This window comes from Saccoglossus kowalevskii, chromosome 19 (genome assembly GCF_978046115.1).
Source record: "Saccoglossus kowalevskii chromosome 19, keSacKowa6.1, whole genome shotgun sequence".
Lineage (NCBI taxonomy): Eukaryota > Metazoa > Hemichordata > Enteropneusta > Harrimaniidae > Saccoglossus > Saccoglossus kowalevskii.
The window spans coordinates 18,916,161-18,934,603 of NC_140659.1; the positions used below are offsets into that span (position 1 = coordinate 18,916,161).

At 37.9% G+C, this 18,443-nt stretch overlaps 1 protein-coding gene across 8 annotated transcripts in view; it reads right to left on the reverse strand.

Annotated features, from left to right (window-relative positions):
• LOC102806418 (protein FAM13A-like) overlaps positions 1 to 18,443 on the reverse strand; it is an 81,168-nt gene that overhangs the window by 36,974 nt on the left and 25,751 nt on the right. For all 8 annotated transcript variants that reach the window (XR_014927479.1, XM_085494012.1, XM_085494015.1 and 5 more), the window contains 2 exons: positions 1,979 to 2,162; positions 394 to 603 (listed from right to left, as the gene is read on the reverse strand). Coding sequence is in view for 7 of the 8 variants with exons in the window: in XM_085494012.1 (XP_085350138.1) it covers positions 394 to 603; positions 1,979 to 2,162 (394 nt within the window). In the remaining variant the exon portion in view is untranslated. The remainder of the gene's footprint in view (positions 1 to 393; positions 604 to 1,978; positions 2,163 to 18,443) is intronic.

The window sequence follows — 18,443 nt, forward strand, 5'->3', positions numbered from 1 at the left end:
ATTCAATGTACATATAGAATCTGCCCATACACGACTAACATCCAGTTTTGGAATGGCAAATGTTGATGAAAATAGCAATCATTCGGCCATCTTGAATCTGATCCTCACATATTCTAGTACTATACTTTCTAAGAAAACAAATTCACTAAACAAGAAGTACTTCCTAAAACAAGCAAGCACATGTGACCTGGTGTTTTTCCAAGTAATATGCTCAAGCATAGCGGCTAATTTGCATATGAAATTGTTGTTAGCTGATTTATTCCTTGTGCTTGTTAATTTTTGTTTGTTTTTTTCAAAAAAATCAAAGCATCATTATCGCAATGCTTGAAAGCCCTGGGGAAAGAAAATTAAATTGCGACTAAAGCATGCAAGAAAAATAGTACAATGTCTTACTTTCTTGGGTTGATACAAACTGCAAATGTAAAATTTCAGGACATACGGCATCAGGTAATTCACGCAGATATAGCTTTAGTAGTCCAGCCACTGCCATGACATCACCAGCTTCCTCTAAATCTGCATCTCCAGTTTTATCAAACGATGATCTCAGTCTCTCTACTACCCTGGCATTACCGCTAACACGAAATATACCTTCATGTCCTATGCCTAGACAAAGAAAAAATGTTTTGGATAAGATACAAGTATGAGTAAGACTGGTTTCACTTCATGACAGGGTTGAAATTAACTTTGTTTTCTTAAAAGTCGCACTGCACTGTACATATTATTATACTAACACCATATTTACTCAATTCAAAGCACATCTCTGATATAAGAACACAAAAACCAACAATCGCATTTATTGAATGCTATTACCGTACTCGACCGCGTTAGCGCCCATGCCCGGGCAAGCGCCCACCCCACACTTTTGCGCAATTTTTATATTTGGGGTCACATTCGGCAAAGCGCCCACCCCTTCAAAATGCAACTAATTTAAAACTTGGTCTTGCGTAACGAATCTTGGTAATCGTTTTTATATGATACAGCGTGGATATCGACCGCTGTGAACATGTTGTGAATGCGTAGAACACGGTAACCGTGCGTAAACTACGCTTCGACAATGACCTGTTAATACAAGTAAAATATGTAAATATTTCATGCCATATTCAGTTTACCTCTCAAAAATGGCTAGTTACTAGTTTTTTGGAAAAACTATGTCGTTTATTCGCTGAAATCAATTCCAACAGATCGTACTTCGACATCGATAATTCACTTCCGCATTGTGTTACCGGAAAGTCTTTGGGAATTTCCGAAGAATTGCGTCAGTACAACACAGCATTGTGATTGGTTAATAACCAACTTGACCCATTAGGTCAAAGGACGCCGCTGCAAGTGAAATCTGCAAATGCATCATGGCGGAAAGTGATTTTCATCGAGAGTTTGCGTACGATCCAACACCTTCGTCAGTGGAGATAATATGACAATTTTGACTTCGACTGTGTTCCAACAGACTCAAATGTTTTTAATTTCGTAAATTCTGGTGGTACGTAATTAATATTGTAATAAAATGTGCATATTTTTGTGATCATTTCTGTTCCTTCATTGTGAAAATTAATGACGACTCAACTAATTTCGTAATTTGATTTCCCTCAAAGACGTAATCTGTCACTTGATGAATAACATTTTTCATTTGCACTATTTTTCGAGGGGGGTGCTCGGGTAAGCGCACACCCCTAAAAAATCGTGATTTTCTGAGTTGAGGCCCTTGGGCGCTAACGCGGTCGAGTACGATATTTTGATCTTAGATTTACAAAGATGTCACTTTGACCACAGATTCACACTTGTCAGTTATGCAAGTGCATGGCTTCTAAAGTGAGCAAATATAGTTTCTTGACCATAAATAAACCTCTGTCATTGATGCTCTTAAATTTAATTTAGCAAAGTCTTATTGGGACAGCGCCCTCAGTGACAAACTTAAACTCTAAATTTACAGAGAAACTGAATTTCATCATGACTTTTGTACCATTGTCAATTTTATACTCACCATGTTTTGTTATAAATGCCACAATTTTAACAATAACATGCGGAATCTGAACTTCACCATTAACCTTCCTGCAAACATCTTCAAGAGGGACACCAAATGTCTTGTTGGTGACTTTTTTTTTATTAAGAGGAGAACTGAGTATTTTCATCATCTTTTCTTCCTCTTTCTTACTCACCTCGGGGCCCTGTAACAAAACACAGTTATTATCCAGTTTATCAATGCCAGAGCATTGCACAAAGAAGAAAGGGGTAAGAAATGATATCAATACCAGTGTATTTTATGAGGGGGAAAAGGCCAGACAAGATATCAGTGCCAGAGTACTGTAAAAGGGTTAATTATTCACTGGGTTTTAATTTGGCTTATTTCGCTGACTGGAAAATGGGCTAAATTAAAACCCAGTGATATGTAAAATTTAGCATAGAACACATTACCTAAATGATAAAACTGTGAATTTGAAGCCCGCTGAATATGCCTGGAATGGTAAATCAGCGAAATTTAAACCCAGTAAAAATTAATCATTTTACAGTATTATACATGGAGAAGGAGCAAAACAAGATATGATTTCAACACCACCGTATTGTAACGAGGGAGAAAGAGGCAACACAAGATACAATATTAACCACAGAGGGTACAGTATGAAGAAATAAGTCAGACAAGACATGATATCGACATTAGATATGATATCGATGCTAGAGTACTGTACTAGGAAGAAAGGAGCAAAACAAACATCATACGATATCATCCCCAGAGTGTATAGTATGAGGAAAGGAGTCAGAGAAGACAAGATATCAATGCCAAAGACAATTGTATGAAAAGCCAGACATATGCATAACAGTGTTCTCTCAAGAAAATAATGCCCAATCATCACAACTACCGGTAATTTGCAAATAAAAGAGATACTGATTGATAATTTTGTTTCCCAAAGAATCCAAGCATCTAACCATCATGTTTGAAAGGCTAGGATCACAATACTGTTAAACTATATGTGTATTCAGTATGGAAAACTACAAAAGTGACAATGACAATGTTTCACAATGTTTTGAAAATACATATTACTATTTTTTACTCTATTAGTACATACAGCATATGTGCTTATGTAAATGTTAGTGGCATGTCCACGGGCATAATCAGTTAGGGATTACAAAGCTACTAATATCACAGAAAAACCATGTGACGTCAGCAGTGGATTTACAGTGGTTGACATTTCGTAACTGTCGTAGTCTGTCAGCTGTGTTACTAATGTGAACTCCCTGGACTGATGGGGACTGACTCTCATAACAAAGCAATGCAGGTTTGAATCGATAATGATCAAGAGGCATTGGTTAGTTGTGTACGGCTGTTGATTTTAGCTGGTTACGGACTGTTTTCTCGTTATCCACACATTTTCACAAGCCCAAATACCTCTCAATAGACTCTATATAGTGAGTTCTAACAACATTATGAAGGCTGAATGCCACTTTAATGATACAATAAATGTAATTTTTGATTTCTATTAGTAGAAAATATGGTATTGACATATGTAACCCAATATCAGTGTTCATGGTAAAAAAGTGATTAAACACATGCGACGTACTGTAGAATACTTTATTTTCGCTGAAAAGACTTTTTGGGTGTTTTGTATAGAAAAATACATAAAAAAGTACAAAATATTACAAACAATTTTTCGACAAGAAAAAAAAACATGGCATTCAAAGAGTTAATCATTGATAGTATATTGATGATCCTTTGTTAGCATTTTACTTTGATTAAAATACAAAAAAAAAAAATTTGTTTTTCATGTTGAGGACTTTGCTATCAACTTTAAGTGTCCATCACGATGTCTCTGAGACACATGTAACGTGTACTACTGAAGACCATTTGTCACAAATTTAAGCACAGTGTGACACTAGACCCTGGGCATTAAATCAAAACCATAGTTACCTGGATGGCAGTCAATTTAACTTATTACCAGCTTGCATTGTATTCCCGATTTATAACAAGCAGTGAATTTAAGTATAATTTCATTAAGAGAAAACAAATCACTATGAGATACGTATGAACACTATCACTGAACGTAACATAGCATAATTTTACACTGACACAACCTGATTTATACATGTACATGAAGTCATGCAGTTCGTTGCATTATCTTTAATGACATGGAAGCCAATTACTACACATATTATGCAAGACACTAGAGTAAATGAAATTAAAATAGGTACATTGTATGCGTATCAATTGTTACCAAAGGCCAGACATAATTAACCATGATTACCGTGAAATCCAAAGACATGTGAGCCAATATCAGAGAAAAATAAACCCAAGCTGCAAGCTTTAACAGATATAAGATACAAGTATCCTAGTTCCTGCACTTACTTATGTATGATACACAATATAGTTACAACAAACACACACCAGTCACTTGAAAATAACCGTTATATTATTAAATACATCAGTATTTTGACACAAGATTAGAATATAATCAATCGCTGACTTGCATTGAATTGATACATTTATCAAAGTACTCCTATCGATGTTATTTCATGATGTGCGAACAAAATAATTGACAAAATATGGCACATTGAAGATCAATAAATGCCAGACGCAATAAAACCCACTACCTACTTGTAGCAATATAAATCAAGACACAAACCAGACACAGATGCTTCACACGGTACATCACCTGCAGATTTGACTTCAGATCCAAGCAGGGCTTCCGTAACTATTGTTAAAAAACACCTCCTTCTAAGCAAGCTATTCATTGAACACAGTTGCCATGGCAACAAAGCCATTCATTTTCACAACGCTCGGAGAATTACAATCAGATGTATCAATCTAACAGAATGAACATGTGAAGACAGTAAACAAGCCGAGGGATAACAGTAAGATGGTTCAAGTCTAAAAGTTGAGGAAAATGAGTGATGTAATACAAGTCTACATATTTTCTCAACAACGAAAAAATTACATTTTATGTAAATCAGCTGGAGTACTATATTCAACACAAGCATTTTCACAGCATAAGACTAATAGGTTAAGTAATACCGATCGTAAATTACCATGACAAAGGAATGAATGCAGCATCATTTATTTTTAAATTAGGCTGTTATGCTTGTTTGTTGGTGTGTCAAATTTGGCATATATATCCAAAGCCAAGTGATTTAATATATAAATAATTCAAAGATTTAAGACAATCACTTTTTCTAACCGAAATTTTAGGATTCCAAACATCTTTCCAGAGCACAAAAAAAGAACTAAGGCATTTACAATTCCCATGGTGGTTTTATTTGTGTATATCTAGTCATAACACAAAAATAGCCAAAGTATGTGGGAAATGGCGAGTCAATAATATTAGAGATTGGATGAATGGTTATTATTATGTGAGGTTCCAAATATATCAGTTTCTCTTTGTCACAATAGAGGTTACTATCAGCCAAATAAAAAAATAAATGCAAGATATTTATAGAATGTTGATTGAAGGCTGATGTCCTGAGTTTGGGTGTAACCAGCAATATGTGTCAATAGCAATTAGTTCCACTCACTAAATTCCTTGCCACATTTACATGATCTGTTGTTATTGTGTAAATTTTACAAATGCTGACCATAATTAACTACTGTAGAATCATTTGTAGTGTTTTACTTCGTATTATATTTCACTTCAGACCAATCAAAATCAATTCTGTTGATTTGATCAGACAACGAAAACATATAAACACACACAAATATATAATGTTCTATATTATTTTGTTTGCTCTAAACCAATTTTACAGCAAATTACTAATGTTTGTTTCAAATACACCAAACTAGCACTGATGTGGACATAACGTAGAATAATCTTTTCCTTTACTTTTCGGCACATTATATTGCATAGACATACCGTAATAGTATTTTCTTTTGATCTATTCTGTCCCACAGCAGACTCATTGTGCATTTCAATGTAGGGTTTTCACATTAGTATTTCAAGCACTCGCACTTAACTTGACATTAGGAATAAATTGCTTTTCAACAATAAAATCAGTCAGTTTCACACTTCATAAACACAACCTGATCACTCATTTCATAGATGACAGGCCAAGGGTGTCGAGAGGTTAATGACCTCAAATGCAGTCACCACTGATCAATGAAGACAGTAGGACATTACAAACACAAAAAATCAGAACTGCCGGTAATTGTATGGCTGAAATATTGCTTTATGTAAGTACTGCAATCTGATGAAGCTGTGATATGGAATTTTTTTTTTTTTTAATTTCATATATTTCATTTTGACCTATTTTTCCATTTTGTTGTTGTTTAATTACTTGTACCTTATTTTGTGCTATTTTAACTTGTAAGCTTTCATTATCACCAAAATTTGCAAAAAAACGTCCGGCGAATTTGTAATAAAATAAGATAAGAAAAGGGTAAACAAAAAAAAAAATAATAAAAAAAAGCCTCAAGGGTATATGCTGCAATTATTAGATGGAATGGTACAAATTGTAGAATCAAGGATGGTTGGACTAGATAGTAGATACACAGAATTGATTTATTTCACACAGCTATAGGTGAAGGTCAGGGGTCAATGAGATATGAACTCATTTGCATAATGCATATTCTACATCCTCCCTTTCTAGATAAACCAAAATTGTGAATATAAAATTTTTCAAGTTCAGTTCATATTTGTTAAAGCTCATTTTACACATAAAAATGTCCCTTTTTTCCATAATTTAAATAACAAGCAACAACAATTAATTTCAGTGTCTCAATTCTTGTTGCAAATGCCCCACTTTCTAATTACATTTTTTTGTTGGTGACATAACGTATAATCACATTCATACAAATTGTTTGTAGACATGGACTGTATAGCCGTATGGATATTAATAGTACCAGTACCAGTAACATGAACATTTAATTTAATTTCCAACAACAGAATGTCACATTCATTGGGAATCATATGCTCAGCATTGAAGGAATTTGGCGAGAAGCACCTTGGTTGGACAAAACAAAACTACGGTATATATATATATATCTCAACCCTTAACCCATCACGCACACCAGTGACAAAATGATCAGTGCAATTTGTTCTGATTCATTCATTTATACATTCAACGAATGAAAGCTAACCCGAGTTAATTATTTAACATTTTTTAATTTTTCCAAATTTTATAGCTACCGGTATATGAATCAGTCATTTTATGCAGGTGCCTAGAAAAATCACAACTAAGATAAAATTAACAATTACAGAGATGGAGTTCATTACCATATAAGGTGAATGACTGCTAGGTCAATCCATAGAAAGTCAAGGCTGGACAACTGTAATATAAATATAACCTTTTCACCACTAGACTTTCTCACTCAAATTTTTCTGCACTTTTTTCTTACATTCTTCCATTTTTCTGGAAATGAACCCTAATTTTGGAGCCAACAGATAGAATTTGAGTCAATTTTCACACAAATAGCTATTTTTGTCCCAATCATCGGAAGGAAAGTCAGACTATGAGCGGGACTATTTTGTGAATTTGTAGTGGACCAACACACCCTGTTCTTTTATGACAATCAAAACACTGAAATAGCATTTGTTTCACATTTTGACCTCTTAGGTACTAAATATGAACATGCATGTTTGTCTGATAGTTATTTTTAACTCCTCTGTCGCTGAAGATGGCAGTGCATGCTGGCCTTTCACCTAATATTTTGTGTTGTTCATCACAAAATGGTAGTTTTCAGATCTCTATCGCTTCTATTGTTGTGCTCAGTCATTTCACTGCACTATATACGTAAAGTTTTGATCTTCTGTTGATATTGTAATGACGTCCCGTCCAACCCCTTTTCAGTCGCTTTCTCTGCAATCACAACATATACTCTAGCATCTCTAGATGTTCTGTCCATTATTCTTTGAATATTTGATTCTCTCCAGTAATCTCGTTTCTTGGTCTGACCAGTTTGACTTTCGACATGTAACCTCTGACGCCATCTTGTGTAATGACAAGCATAAATGAGTCGGCGATAGAGGGCGTTTGGCCGCTGTATTGTGTTCACACGGCACATTGCGTTGTGCAAGAGCCGGTATGACAACGGCGTTTAGGATCTGGTCCACTTCTTTTTCAACAATTTAAAAAGCGCCAACGTCACAATGGTGTATTCTGCTCACACACACATTTTAACAACGTTCTCAAACAAAAGGTGTTGTGTGTGACAACAGATTATTTCGTCTATTGAGAACACCACTTATAACTTTGGCTCAATTCCTTTGACACTGACAGTAACGCATTCAAATATTTGTTTCTGCCCCAGTGATTAAATGAAATAAATGTCCCAGATGTCATCGCGGTAATTGCAATATCACCCATGAGCAGAAACTATCCCCATACCATGAATTGCAAATTAATTAAGAATAAACTCCTTTGGGTGTTGATCCATATATACATGAATGTCAATTCCAAGGTCTTTATCAAATCCAAATATATGGTGGACTATTAGAAAAGCTTGCACTATACATGCATATAGATGCATCTGATTAAAACAGTATGTACAATGTAGTTTAGGCAAAAAAATAATAATTTTCTATAAATAACATGAAAATTAATAATATCATAAAATGAATGAATCTGAATGAGGTGACTCAAGGTACATATCAAATAATAAAACAATTCATAGTTTTGAAGAAAAAATTAAAAATAGCATTCTACCAAATATATACAAAAATATTTGCTACAAATAGAGAATTAATGATATTGTCTTAAAATAATCTGACAGAGGTCCACCTAAAGTACCATCACGTTTCAAAAGCAAAGGCTGTTAGTTTTCAAGAATGAATTGAAAAATAATTGTTGACGACAACAGATGGACGAATGAAAAGATAATGACAAACAATCACCGAAGCAAACAGCTCCCTGCACTGCCATCACTGCCAGGAGCTAAAAATAGCGAAATTCTACTATAACCGAAAATATGTTGTAAACAGGAAATTCAGATTTTTATAACATACATACATGTAGTAATGCCCATAATGTTAATTAGCCCCAAATATGGTAACATTTGTTTTTAATGGAAAGAGAAATTTGTGATTACTCTCAGAGGAATGTAACTGAATGGCTTTGAATAATGTGCGCATAATTTAGCACATGTCAAATTCAGTTTATAATAAATTATTACGGTTCAACAATGGTGCCACTTTTTGATCATATGGATGAATTTTTGGAGAATAACTGACAAACAAATTTAAAGCAATATACACAGTTAATAAGTTGTCATGGATACAAATATTTCATGACACCAACACTTGTACAAATGCCACTGTCTTGAATTGGCCATGAGGCATTCTAGAATTTCTGTGGTTGTATGCCTTGTACCACAACTGTCTTGAATTGGCCAATGAGCATTCTAGAATTTCTGTGGTTGTATGCCTTGTACCACAACTGTCTTGAATTGGCCAATGAGCATTCTAGAATTTCTGTGGTTGTATGCCTTGTACCACAACTGTCTTGAATTGGCCAAGAGGCATTCTAGAATTTCTGTGGTTGTATGCCTTGTACCACAACTGTCTTGAATTGGCCATGAGGCATTCTAGAAATTCTGTGGTTGTATGCCTTGTACCACAACTGTCTTGAATTGGCCAAGAGGCATTCTAGAATTTCTGTGGTTGTATGCCTTGTACCACAACTGTCTTGAATTGGCCAATGAGCATTCTAGAATTTCTGTGGTTGTATGCCTTGTACCACAACTGTCTTGAATTGGCCAAGAGGCATTCTAGAATTTCTGTGGTTGTATGCCTTGTACCACAACTGTCTTGAATTGGCCATGAGGCATTCTAGAATTTCTGTGGTTGTATGCCATGTACCACAACTGTCTTGAATTGGCCAATGGGCATTCTAGAATTTCTGTGGTTGTATGCCTTGTACCACAACTGTCTTGAATTGGCCAAGAGGCATTCTAGAATTTCTGTGGTTGTATGCCTTGTACCACAACTGTCTTGAATAGGCCAATGAGCATTCTAGAATTTCTGTGGTTGTATGCCTTGTACCACAACTGTCTTGAATTGGCCAAGAGGCATTCTAGAATTTCTGTGGTTGTATGCCTTGTACCACAACTGTCTTGAATTGGCCAATGGGCATTCTAGAATTTCTGTGGTTGTATGCCTTGTACCACAACTGCCTTGAATTGGCCAATGGGCATTCTAGAATTTCTGTGGTTGTATGCCTTGTACTACAACTGTCTTGAATTGGCCAATGGGCATTCTAGAATTTCTGTAGTTGTATGCCTTGTACCACAACTGTCTTGAATTGGCCAATGGGCATTCTAGAATTTCTGTGGTTGTATGCCTTGTACCACAACTGTCTTGAATTGGCCAATGGGCATTCTAGAATTTCTGTGGTTGTATGCCTTGTACCACAACTGTCTTGAATTGGCCAATGGGCATTCTAGAATTTCTGTGGTTGTATGCCTTGTACCACAACTGTCTTAAATAGGCCAATGAGCATTCTAGAATTTCTGTAGTTGTATGCCTTGTACCACAACTGTCTTGAATTGGCCAATGGGCATTCTAGAATTTCTGTGGTTGTATGCCTTGTACCACAACTGTCTTGAATTGGCCAGTGGGCATTCTAGAATTTCTGTGGTTGTATGCCTTGTACCACAACTGTCTTGAATTGGCCAATGAGCATTCTAGAATTTCTGTGGTTGTATGCCTTGTACCACAACTGTCTTGAATTGGCCAATGGGCATTCTAGAATTTCTGTGGTTGTATGCCTTGTACCACAACTGTCTTGAATTGGCCAATGGGCATTCTAGAATTTCTGTGGTTGTATGCCTTGTACCACAACTGTCTTGAATTGGCCAATGGGCATTCTAGAATTTCTGTGGTTGTATGCCTTGTACCACAACTGTCTTGAATTGGCCAATGGGCATTCTAGAATTTCTGTGGTTGTATGCCATGTACCACAACTGTCTTGAATTGGCCAAGAGGCATTCTAGAATTTCTGTGGTTGTATGCCTTGTACCACAACTGTCTTGAATTGGCCAATGGGCATTCTAGAATTTCTGTGGTTGTATGCCTTGTACCACAACTGTCTTGAATTGGCCAATGGGCATTCTAGAATTTCTGTGGTTGTATGCCTTGTACCACAACTGTCTTGAATTGGCCAATGGGCATTCTAGAATTTCTGTGGTTGTATGCCTTGTACCACAACTGTCTTGAATAGGCCAATGGGCATTCTAGAATTTCTGTGGTTGTATGCCTTGTACCACAACTGTCTTGAATTGGCCAATAGGCATTCTAGAATTTCTGTAGTTGTATGCCTTGTACCACAACTGTCTTGAATTGGCCATGAGGCATTCTAGAATTTCTGTGGTTGTATGCCTTGTACCACAACTGTCTTGAATTGGCCAATGGGCATTCTAGAATTTCTGTGGTTGTATGCCTTGTACCACAACTGTCTTGAATTGGCCAAGAGGCATTCTAGAATTTCTGTGGTTGTATGCCTTGTACCACAACTGTCTTGAATAGACCAAGAGGCATTCTAGAATTTCTGTGGTTGTATGTCTTGTACCACAACTGTCTTGAATTGGCCAATGGGCATTCTAGAATTTATGTAGTTGTATGCCTTGTACCACAACTGTCTTGAATTGGCCAATAGGCATTCTAGAATTTCTGTGGTTGTATGCCTTGTACCACAACTGTCTTGAATTGGCCAATGGGCATTCTAGAATTTCTGTGGTTGTATGCCTTGTACCACAACTGTCTTGAATAGGCCAATGGGCATTCTAGAATTTCTGTGGTTGTATGCCTTGTACCACAACTGTCTTGAATAGGCCAATGGGCATTCTAGAATTTCTGTGGTTGTATGCCTTGTACCACAACTGTCTTGAATAGACCAAGAGGCATTCTAGAATTTCTGTGGTTGTATGTCTTGTACCACAACTGTCTTGAATTGGCCAATGGGCATTCTAGAATTTATGTAGTTGTATGCCTTGTACCACAACTGTCTTGAATTGGCCAATAGGCATTCTAGAATTTCTGTAGTTGTATGCCTTGTACCACAACTGTCTTGAATTGGCCATGAGGCATTCTAGAATTTCTGTGGTTGTATGCCTTGTACCACAACTGTCTTGAATTGGCCAATGGGCATTCTAGAATTTCTGTGGTTGTATGCCTTGTACCACAACTGTCTTGAATTGGCCAATGGGCATTCTAGAATTTCTGTGGTTGTATGTCTTGTACCACAACTGTCTTGAATTGGCCAATGGGCATTCTAGAATTTCTGTGGTTGTATGCCTTGTACCACAACTGTCTTGAATAGACCAAGAGGCATTCTAGAATTTCTGTGGTTGTATGCCTTGTACCACAACTGTCTTGAATTGGCCAAGAGGCATTCTAGAATTTATGTGGTTGTATGCCTTGTACCACAACTGTCTTGAATTGGCCAATGGGCATTCTAGAATTTATGTAGTTGTATGCCTTGTACCACAACTGTCTTGAATTGGCCAATAGGCATTCTAGAATTTCTGTGGTTGTATGCCTTGTACCACAACTGTCTTGAATAGACCAAGAGGCATTCTAGAATTTCTGTGGTTGTATGTCTTGTACCACAACTGTCTTGAATTGGCCAAGAGGCATTCTAGAATTTATGTGGTTGTATGCCTTGTACCACAACTGTCTTGAATTGGCCAATGGGCATTCTAGAATTTATGTAGTTGTATGCCTTGTACCACAACTGTCTTGAATTGGCCAATAGGCATTCTAGAATTTCTGTAGTTGTATGCCTTGTACCACAACTGTCTTGAATTGGCCAATAGGCATTCTAGAATTTCTGTAGTTGTATGCCTTGTACCACAACTGTCTTGAATTGGCCAATAGGCATTCTAGAATTTCTGTGGTTGTATGCCTTGTACCACAACTGTCTTGAATTGGCCAATGAGCATTCTAGAATTTCTGTGGTTGTATGCCTTGTACCACAACTGTCTTGAATTGGCCAATGGGCATTCTAGAATTTCTGTGGTTGTATGCCTTGTACCACAACTGTCTTGAATTGGCCAATGAGCATTCTAGAATTTCTGTGGTTGTATGCCTTGTACCACAACTGTCTTGAATTGGCCAATGGGCATTCTAGAATTTCTGTGGTTGTATGCCTTGTACCACAACTGTCTTGAATTGGCCAATGGGCATTCTAGAATTTCTGTGGTTGTATGCCTTGTACCACAACTGTCTTGAATTGGCCAATGGGCATTCTAGAATTTCTGTGGTTGTATGCCTTGTACCACAACTGTCTTGAATTGGCCAATGGGCATTCTAGAATTTCTGTGGTTGTATGCCATGTACCACAACTGTCTTGAATTGGCCAAGAGGCATTCTAGAATTTCTGTGGTTGTATGCCTTGTACCACAACTGTCTTGAATTGGCCAATGGGCATTCTAGAATTTCTGTGGTTGTATGCCTTGTACCACAACTGTCTTGAATTGGCCAATGGGCATTCTAGAATTTCTGTGGTTGTATGCCTTGTACCACAACTGTCTTGAATTGGCCAATGGGCATTCTAGAATTTCTGTGGTTGTATGCCTTGTACCACAACTGTCTTGAATAGGCCAATGGGCATTCTAGAATTTCTGTGGTTGTATGCCTTGTACCACAACTGTCTTGAATTGGCCAATAGGCATTCTAGAATTTCTGTAGTTGTATGCCTTGTACCACAACTGTCTTGAATTGGCCATGAGGCATTCTAGAATTTCTGTGGTTGTATGCCTTGTACCACAACTGTCTTGAATTGGCCAATGGGCATTCTAGAATTTCTGTGGTTGTATGCCTTGTACCACAACTGTCTTGAATTGGCCAAGAGGCATTCTAGAATTTCTGTGGTTGTATGCCTTGTACCACAACTGTCTTGAATAGACCAAGAGGCATTCTAGAATTTCTGTGGTTGTATGTCTTGTACCACAACTGTCTTGAATTGGCCAATGGGCATTCTAGAATTTATGTAGTTGTATGCCTTGTACCACAACTGTCTTGAATTGGCCAATAGGCATTCTAGAATTTCTGTGGTTGTATGCCTTGTACCACAACTGTCTTGAATTGGCCAATGGGCATTCTAGAATTTCTGTGGTTGTATGCCTTGTACCACAACTGTCTTGAATAGGCCAATGGGCATTCTAGAATTTCTGTGGTTGTATGCCTTGTACCACAACTGTCTTGAATAGGCCAATGGGCATTCTAGAATTTCTGTGGTTGTATGCCTTGTACCACAACTGTCTTGAATAGACCAAGAGGCATTCTAGAATTTCTGTGGTTGTATGTCTTGTACCACAACTGTCTTGAATTGGCCAATGGGCATTCTAGAATTTATGTAGTTGTATGCCTTGTACCACAACTGTCTTGAATTGGCCAATAGGCATTCTAGAATTTCTGTAGTTGTATGCCTTGTACCACAACTGTCTTGAATTGGCCATGAGGCATTCTAGAATTTCTGTGGTTGTATGCCTTGTACCACAACTGTCTTGAATTGGCCAATGGGCATTCTAGAATTTCTGTGGTTGTATGCCTTGTACCACAACTGTCTTGAATTGGCCAATGGGCATTCTAGAATTTCTGTGGTTGTATGTCTTGTACCACAACTGTCTTGAATTGGCCAATGGGCATTCTAGAATTTCTGTGGTTGTATGCCTTGTACCACAACTGTCTTGAATAGACCAAGAGGCATTCTAGAATTTCTGTGGTTGTATGCCTTGTACCACAACTGTCTTGAATTGGCCAAGAGGCATTCTAGAATTTATGTGGTTGTATGCCTTGTACCACAACTGTCTTGAATTGGCCAATGGGCATTCTAGAATTTATGTAGTTGTATGCCTTGTACCACAACTGTCTTGAATTGGCCAATAGGCATTCTAGAATTTCTGTGGTTGTATGCCTTGTACCACAACTGTCTTGAATAGACCAAGAGGCATTCTAGAATTTCTGTGGTTGTATGTCTTGTACCACAACTGTCTTGAATTGGCCAAGAGGCATTCTAGAATTTATGTGGTTGTATGCCTTGTACCACAACTGTCTTGAATTGGCCAATGGGCATTCTAGAATTTATGTAGTTGTATGCCTTGTACCACAACTGTCTTGAATTGGCCAATAGGCATTCTAGAATTTCTGTAGTTGTATGCCTTGTACCACAACTGTCTTGAATTGGCCAATAGGCATTCTAGAATTTCTGTAGTTGTATGCCTTGTACCACAACTGTCTTGAATTGGCCAATAGGCATTCTAGAATTTCTGTGGTTGTATGCCTTGTACCACAACTGTCTTGAATTGGCCAATGAGCATTCTAGAATTTCTGTGGTTGTATGCCTTGTACCACAACTGTCTTGAATTGGCCAATGGGCATTCTAGAATTTCTGTGGTTGTATGCCTTGTACCACAACTGTCTTGAATTGGCCAATGGGCATTCTAGAATTTCTGTGGTTGTATGCCTTGTACCACAACTGTCTTGAATTGGCCAATGGGCATTCTAGAATTTCTGTGGTTGTATGCATTGTACCACAACTGTCTTGAATTGGCCAATGGGCATTCTAGAATTTCTGTAGTTGTATGCCTTGTACCACAACTGTCTTGAATTGGCCAATGGGCATTCTAGAATTTCTGTAGTTGTATGCCTTGTACCACAACTGTCTTGAATTGGCCAATGGGCATTCTAGAATTTCTGTAGTTGTATGCCTTGTACCACAACTGTCTTGAATTGGCCAATGGGCATTCTAGAATTTCTGTGGTTGTATGCCTTGTACCACAACTGTCTTGAATTGGCCAATGGGCATTCTAGAATTTCTGTGGTTGTATGCCATGTACCACAACTGTCTTGAATAGGCCAATGGGCATTCTAGAATTTCTGTGGTTGTATGCCTTGTACCACAACTGTCTTGAATTGGCCAAGAGGCATTCTAGAATTTCTGTGGCTGTATGCCTTGTACCACAACTGTCTTGAATTGGCCAAGAGGCATTCTAGAATTTCTGTGGTTGTATGCCTTGTACCACAACTGTCTTGAATTGGCCAAGAGGCATTCTAGAATTTCTGTGGTTGTATGCCTTGTACCACAACTGTCTTGAATTGGCCAAGAGGCATTCTAGAATTTCTGTAGTTGTATGCCTTGTACCACAACTGTCTTGAATAGGCCAATGGGCATTCTAGAATTTCTGTGGTTGTATGCCTTGTACCACAACTGTCTTGAATTGGCCAATAGGCATTCTAGAATTTCTGTAGTTGTATGCCTTGTACCACAACTGTCTTGAATTGGCCATGAGGCATTCTAGAATTTCTGTGGTTGTATGCCTTGTACCACAACTGTCTTGAATTGGCCAATGGGCATTCTAGAATTTCTGTGGTTGTATGCCTTGTACCACAACTGTCTTGAATTGGCCAAGAGGCATTCTAGAATATCTGTGGTTGTATGCCTTGTACCACAACTGTCTTGAATAGACCAAGAGGCATTCTAGAATTTCTGTGGTTGTATGTCTTGTACCACAACTGTCTTGAATTGGCCAATGGGCATTCTAGAATTTATGTAGTTGTATGCCTTGTACCACAACTGTCTTGAATTGGCCAATAGGCATTCTAGAATTTCTGTGGTTGTATGCCTTGTACCACAACTGTCTTGAATTGGCCAATGGGCATTCTAGAATTTCTGTGGTTGTATGCCTTGTACCACAACTGTCTTGAATAGGCCAATGGGCATTCTAGAATTTCTGTGGTTGTATGCCTTGTACCACAACTGTCTTGAATAGGCCAATGGGCATTCTAGAATTTCTGTGGTTGTATGCCTTGTACCACAACTGTCTTGAATAGACCAAGAGGCATTCTAGAATTTCTGTGGTTGTATGTCTTGTACCACAACTGTCTTGAATTGGCCAATGGGCATTCTAGAATTTATGTAGTTGTATGCCTTGTACCACAACTGTCTTGAATTGGCCAATAGGCATTCTAGAATTTCTGTAGTTGTATGCCTTGTACCACAACTGTCTTGAATTGGCCATGAGGCATTCTAGAATTTCTGTGGTTGTATGCCTTGTACCACAACTGTCTTGAATTGGCCAATGGGCATTCTAGAATTTCTGTGGTTGTATGCCTTGTACCACAACTGTCTTGAATTGGCCAATGGGCATTCTAGAATTTCTGTGGTTGTATGTCTTGTACCACAACTGTCTTGAATTGGCCAATGGGCATTCTAGAATTTCTGTGGTTGTATGCCTTGTACCACAACTGTCTTGAATAGACCAAGAGGCATTCTAGAATTTCTGTGGTTGTATGCCTTGTACCACAACTGTCTTGAATTGGCCAAGAGGCATTCTAGAATTTATGTGGTTGTATGCCTTGTACCACAACTGTCTTGAATTGGCCAATGGGCATTCTAGAATTTATGTAGTTGTATGCCTTGTACCACAACTGTCTTGAATTGGCCAATAGGCATTCTAGAATTTCTGTGGTTGTATGCCTTGTACCACAACTGTCTTGAATAGACCAAGAGGCATTCTAGAATTTCTGTGGTTGTATGTCTTGTACCACAACTGTCTTGAATTGGCCAAGAGGCATTCTAGAATTTATGTGGTTGTATGCCTTGTACCACAACTGTCTTGAATTGGCCAATGGGCATTCTAGAATTTATGTAGTTGTATGCCTTGTACCACAACTGTCTTGAATTGGCCAATAGGCATTCTAGAATTTCTGTAGTTGTATGCCTTGTACCACAACTGTCTTGAATTGGCCAATAGGCATTCTAGAATTTCTGTAGTTGTATGCCTTGTACCACAACTGTCTTGAATTGGCCAATAGGCATTCTAGAATTTCTGTGGTTGTATGCCTTGTACCACAACTGTCTTGAATTGGCCAATGGGCATTCTAGAATTTCTGTGGTTGTATGCCTTGTACCACAACTGTCTTGAATTGGCCAAGAGGCATTCTAGAATTTCTGTGGTTGTATGCCTTGTACCACAACTGTCTTGAATTGGCCAAGAGGCATTCTAGAATTTCTGTGGTTGTATGCCTTGTACCACAACTGTCTTGAATAGGCCAATGGGCATTCTAGAATTTCTGTGGTTGTATGCCTTGTACCACAACTGTCTTGAATTGGCCAATAGGCATTCTAGAATTTCTGTAGTTGTATGCCTTGTACCACAACTGTCTTGAATTGGCCATGAGGCATTCTAGAATTTCTGTGGTTGTATGCCTTGTACCACAACTGTCTTGAATTGGCCAATGGGCATTCTAGAATTTCTGTGGTTGTATGCCTTGTACCACAACTGTCTTGAATTGGCCAAGAGGCATTCTAGAATATCTGTGGTTGTATGCCTTGTACCACAACTGTCTTGAATAGACCAAGAGGCATTCTAGAATTTCTGTGGTTGTATGTCTTGTACCACAACTGTCTTGAATTGGCCAATGGGCATTCTAGAATTTATGTAGTTGTATGCCTTGTACCACAACTGTCTTGAATTGGCCAATAGGCATTCTAGAATTTCTGTGGTTGTATGCCTTGTACCACAACTGTCT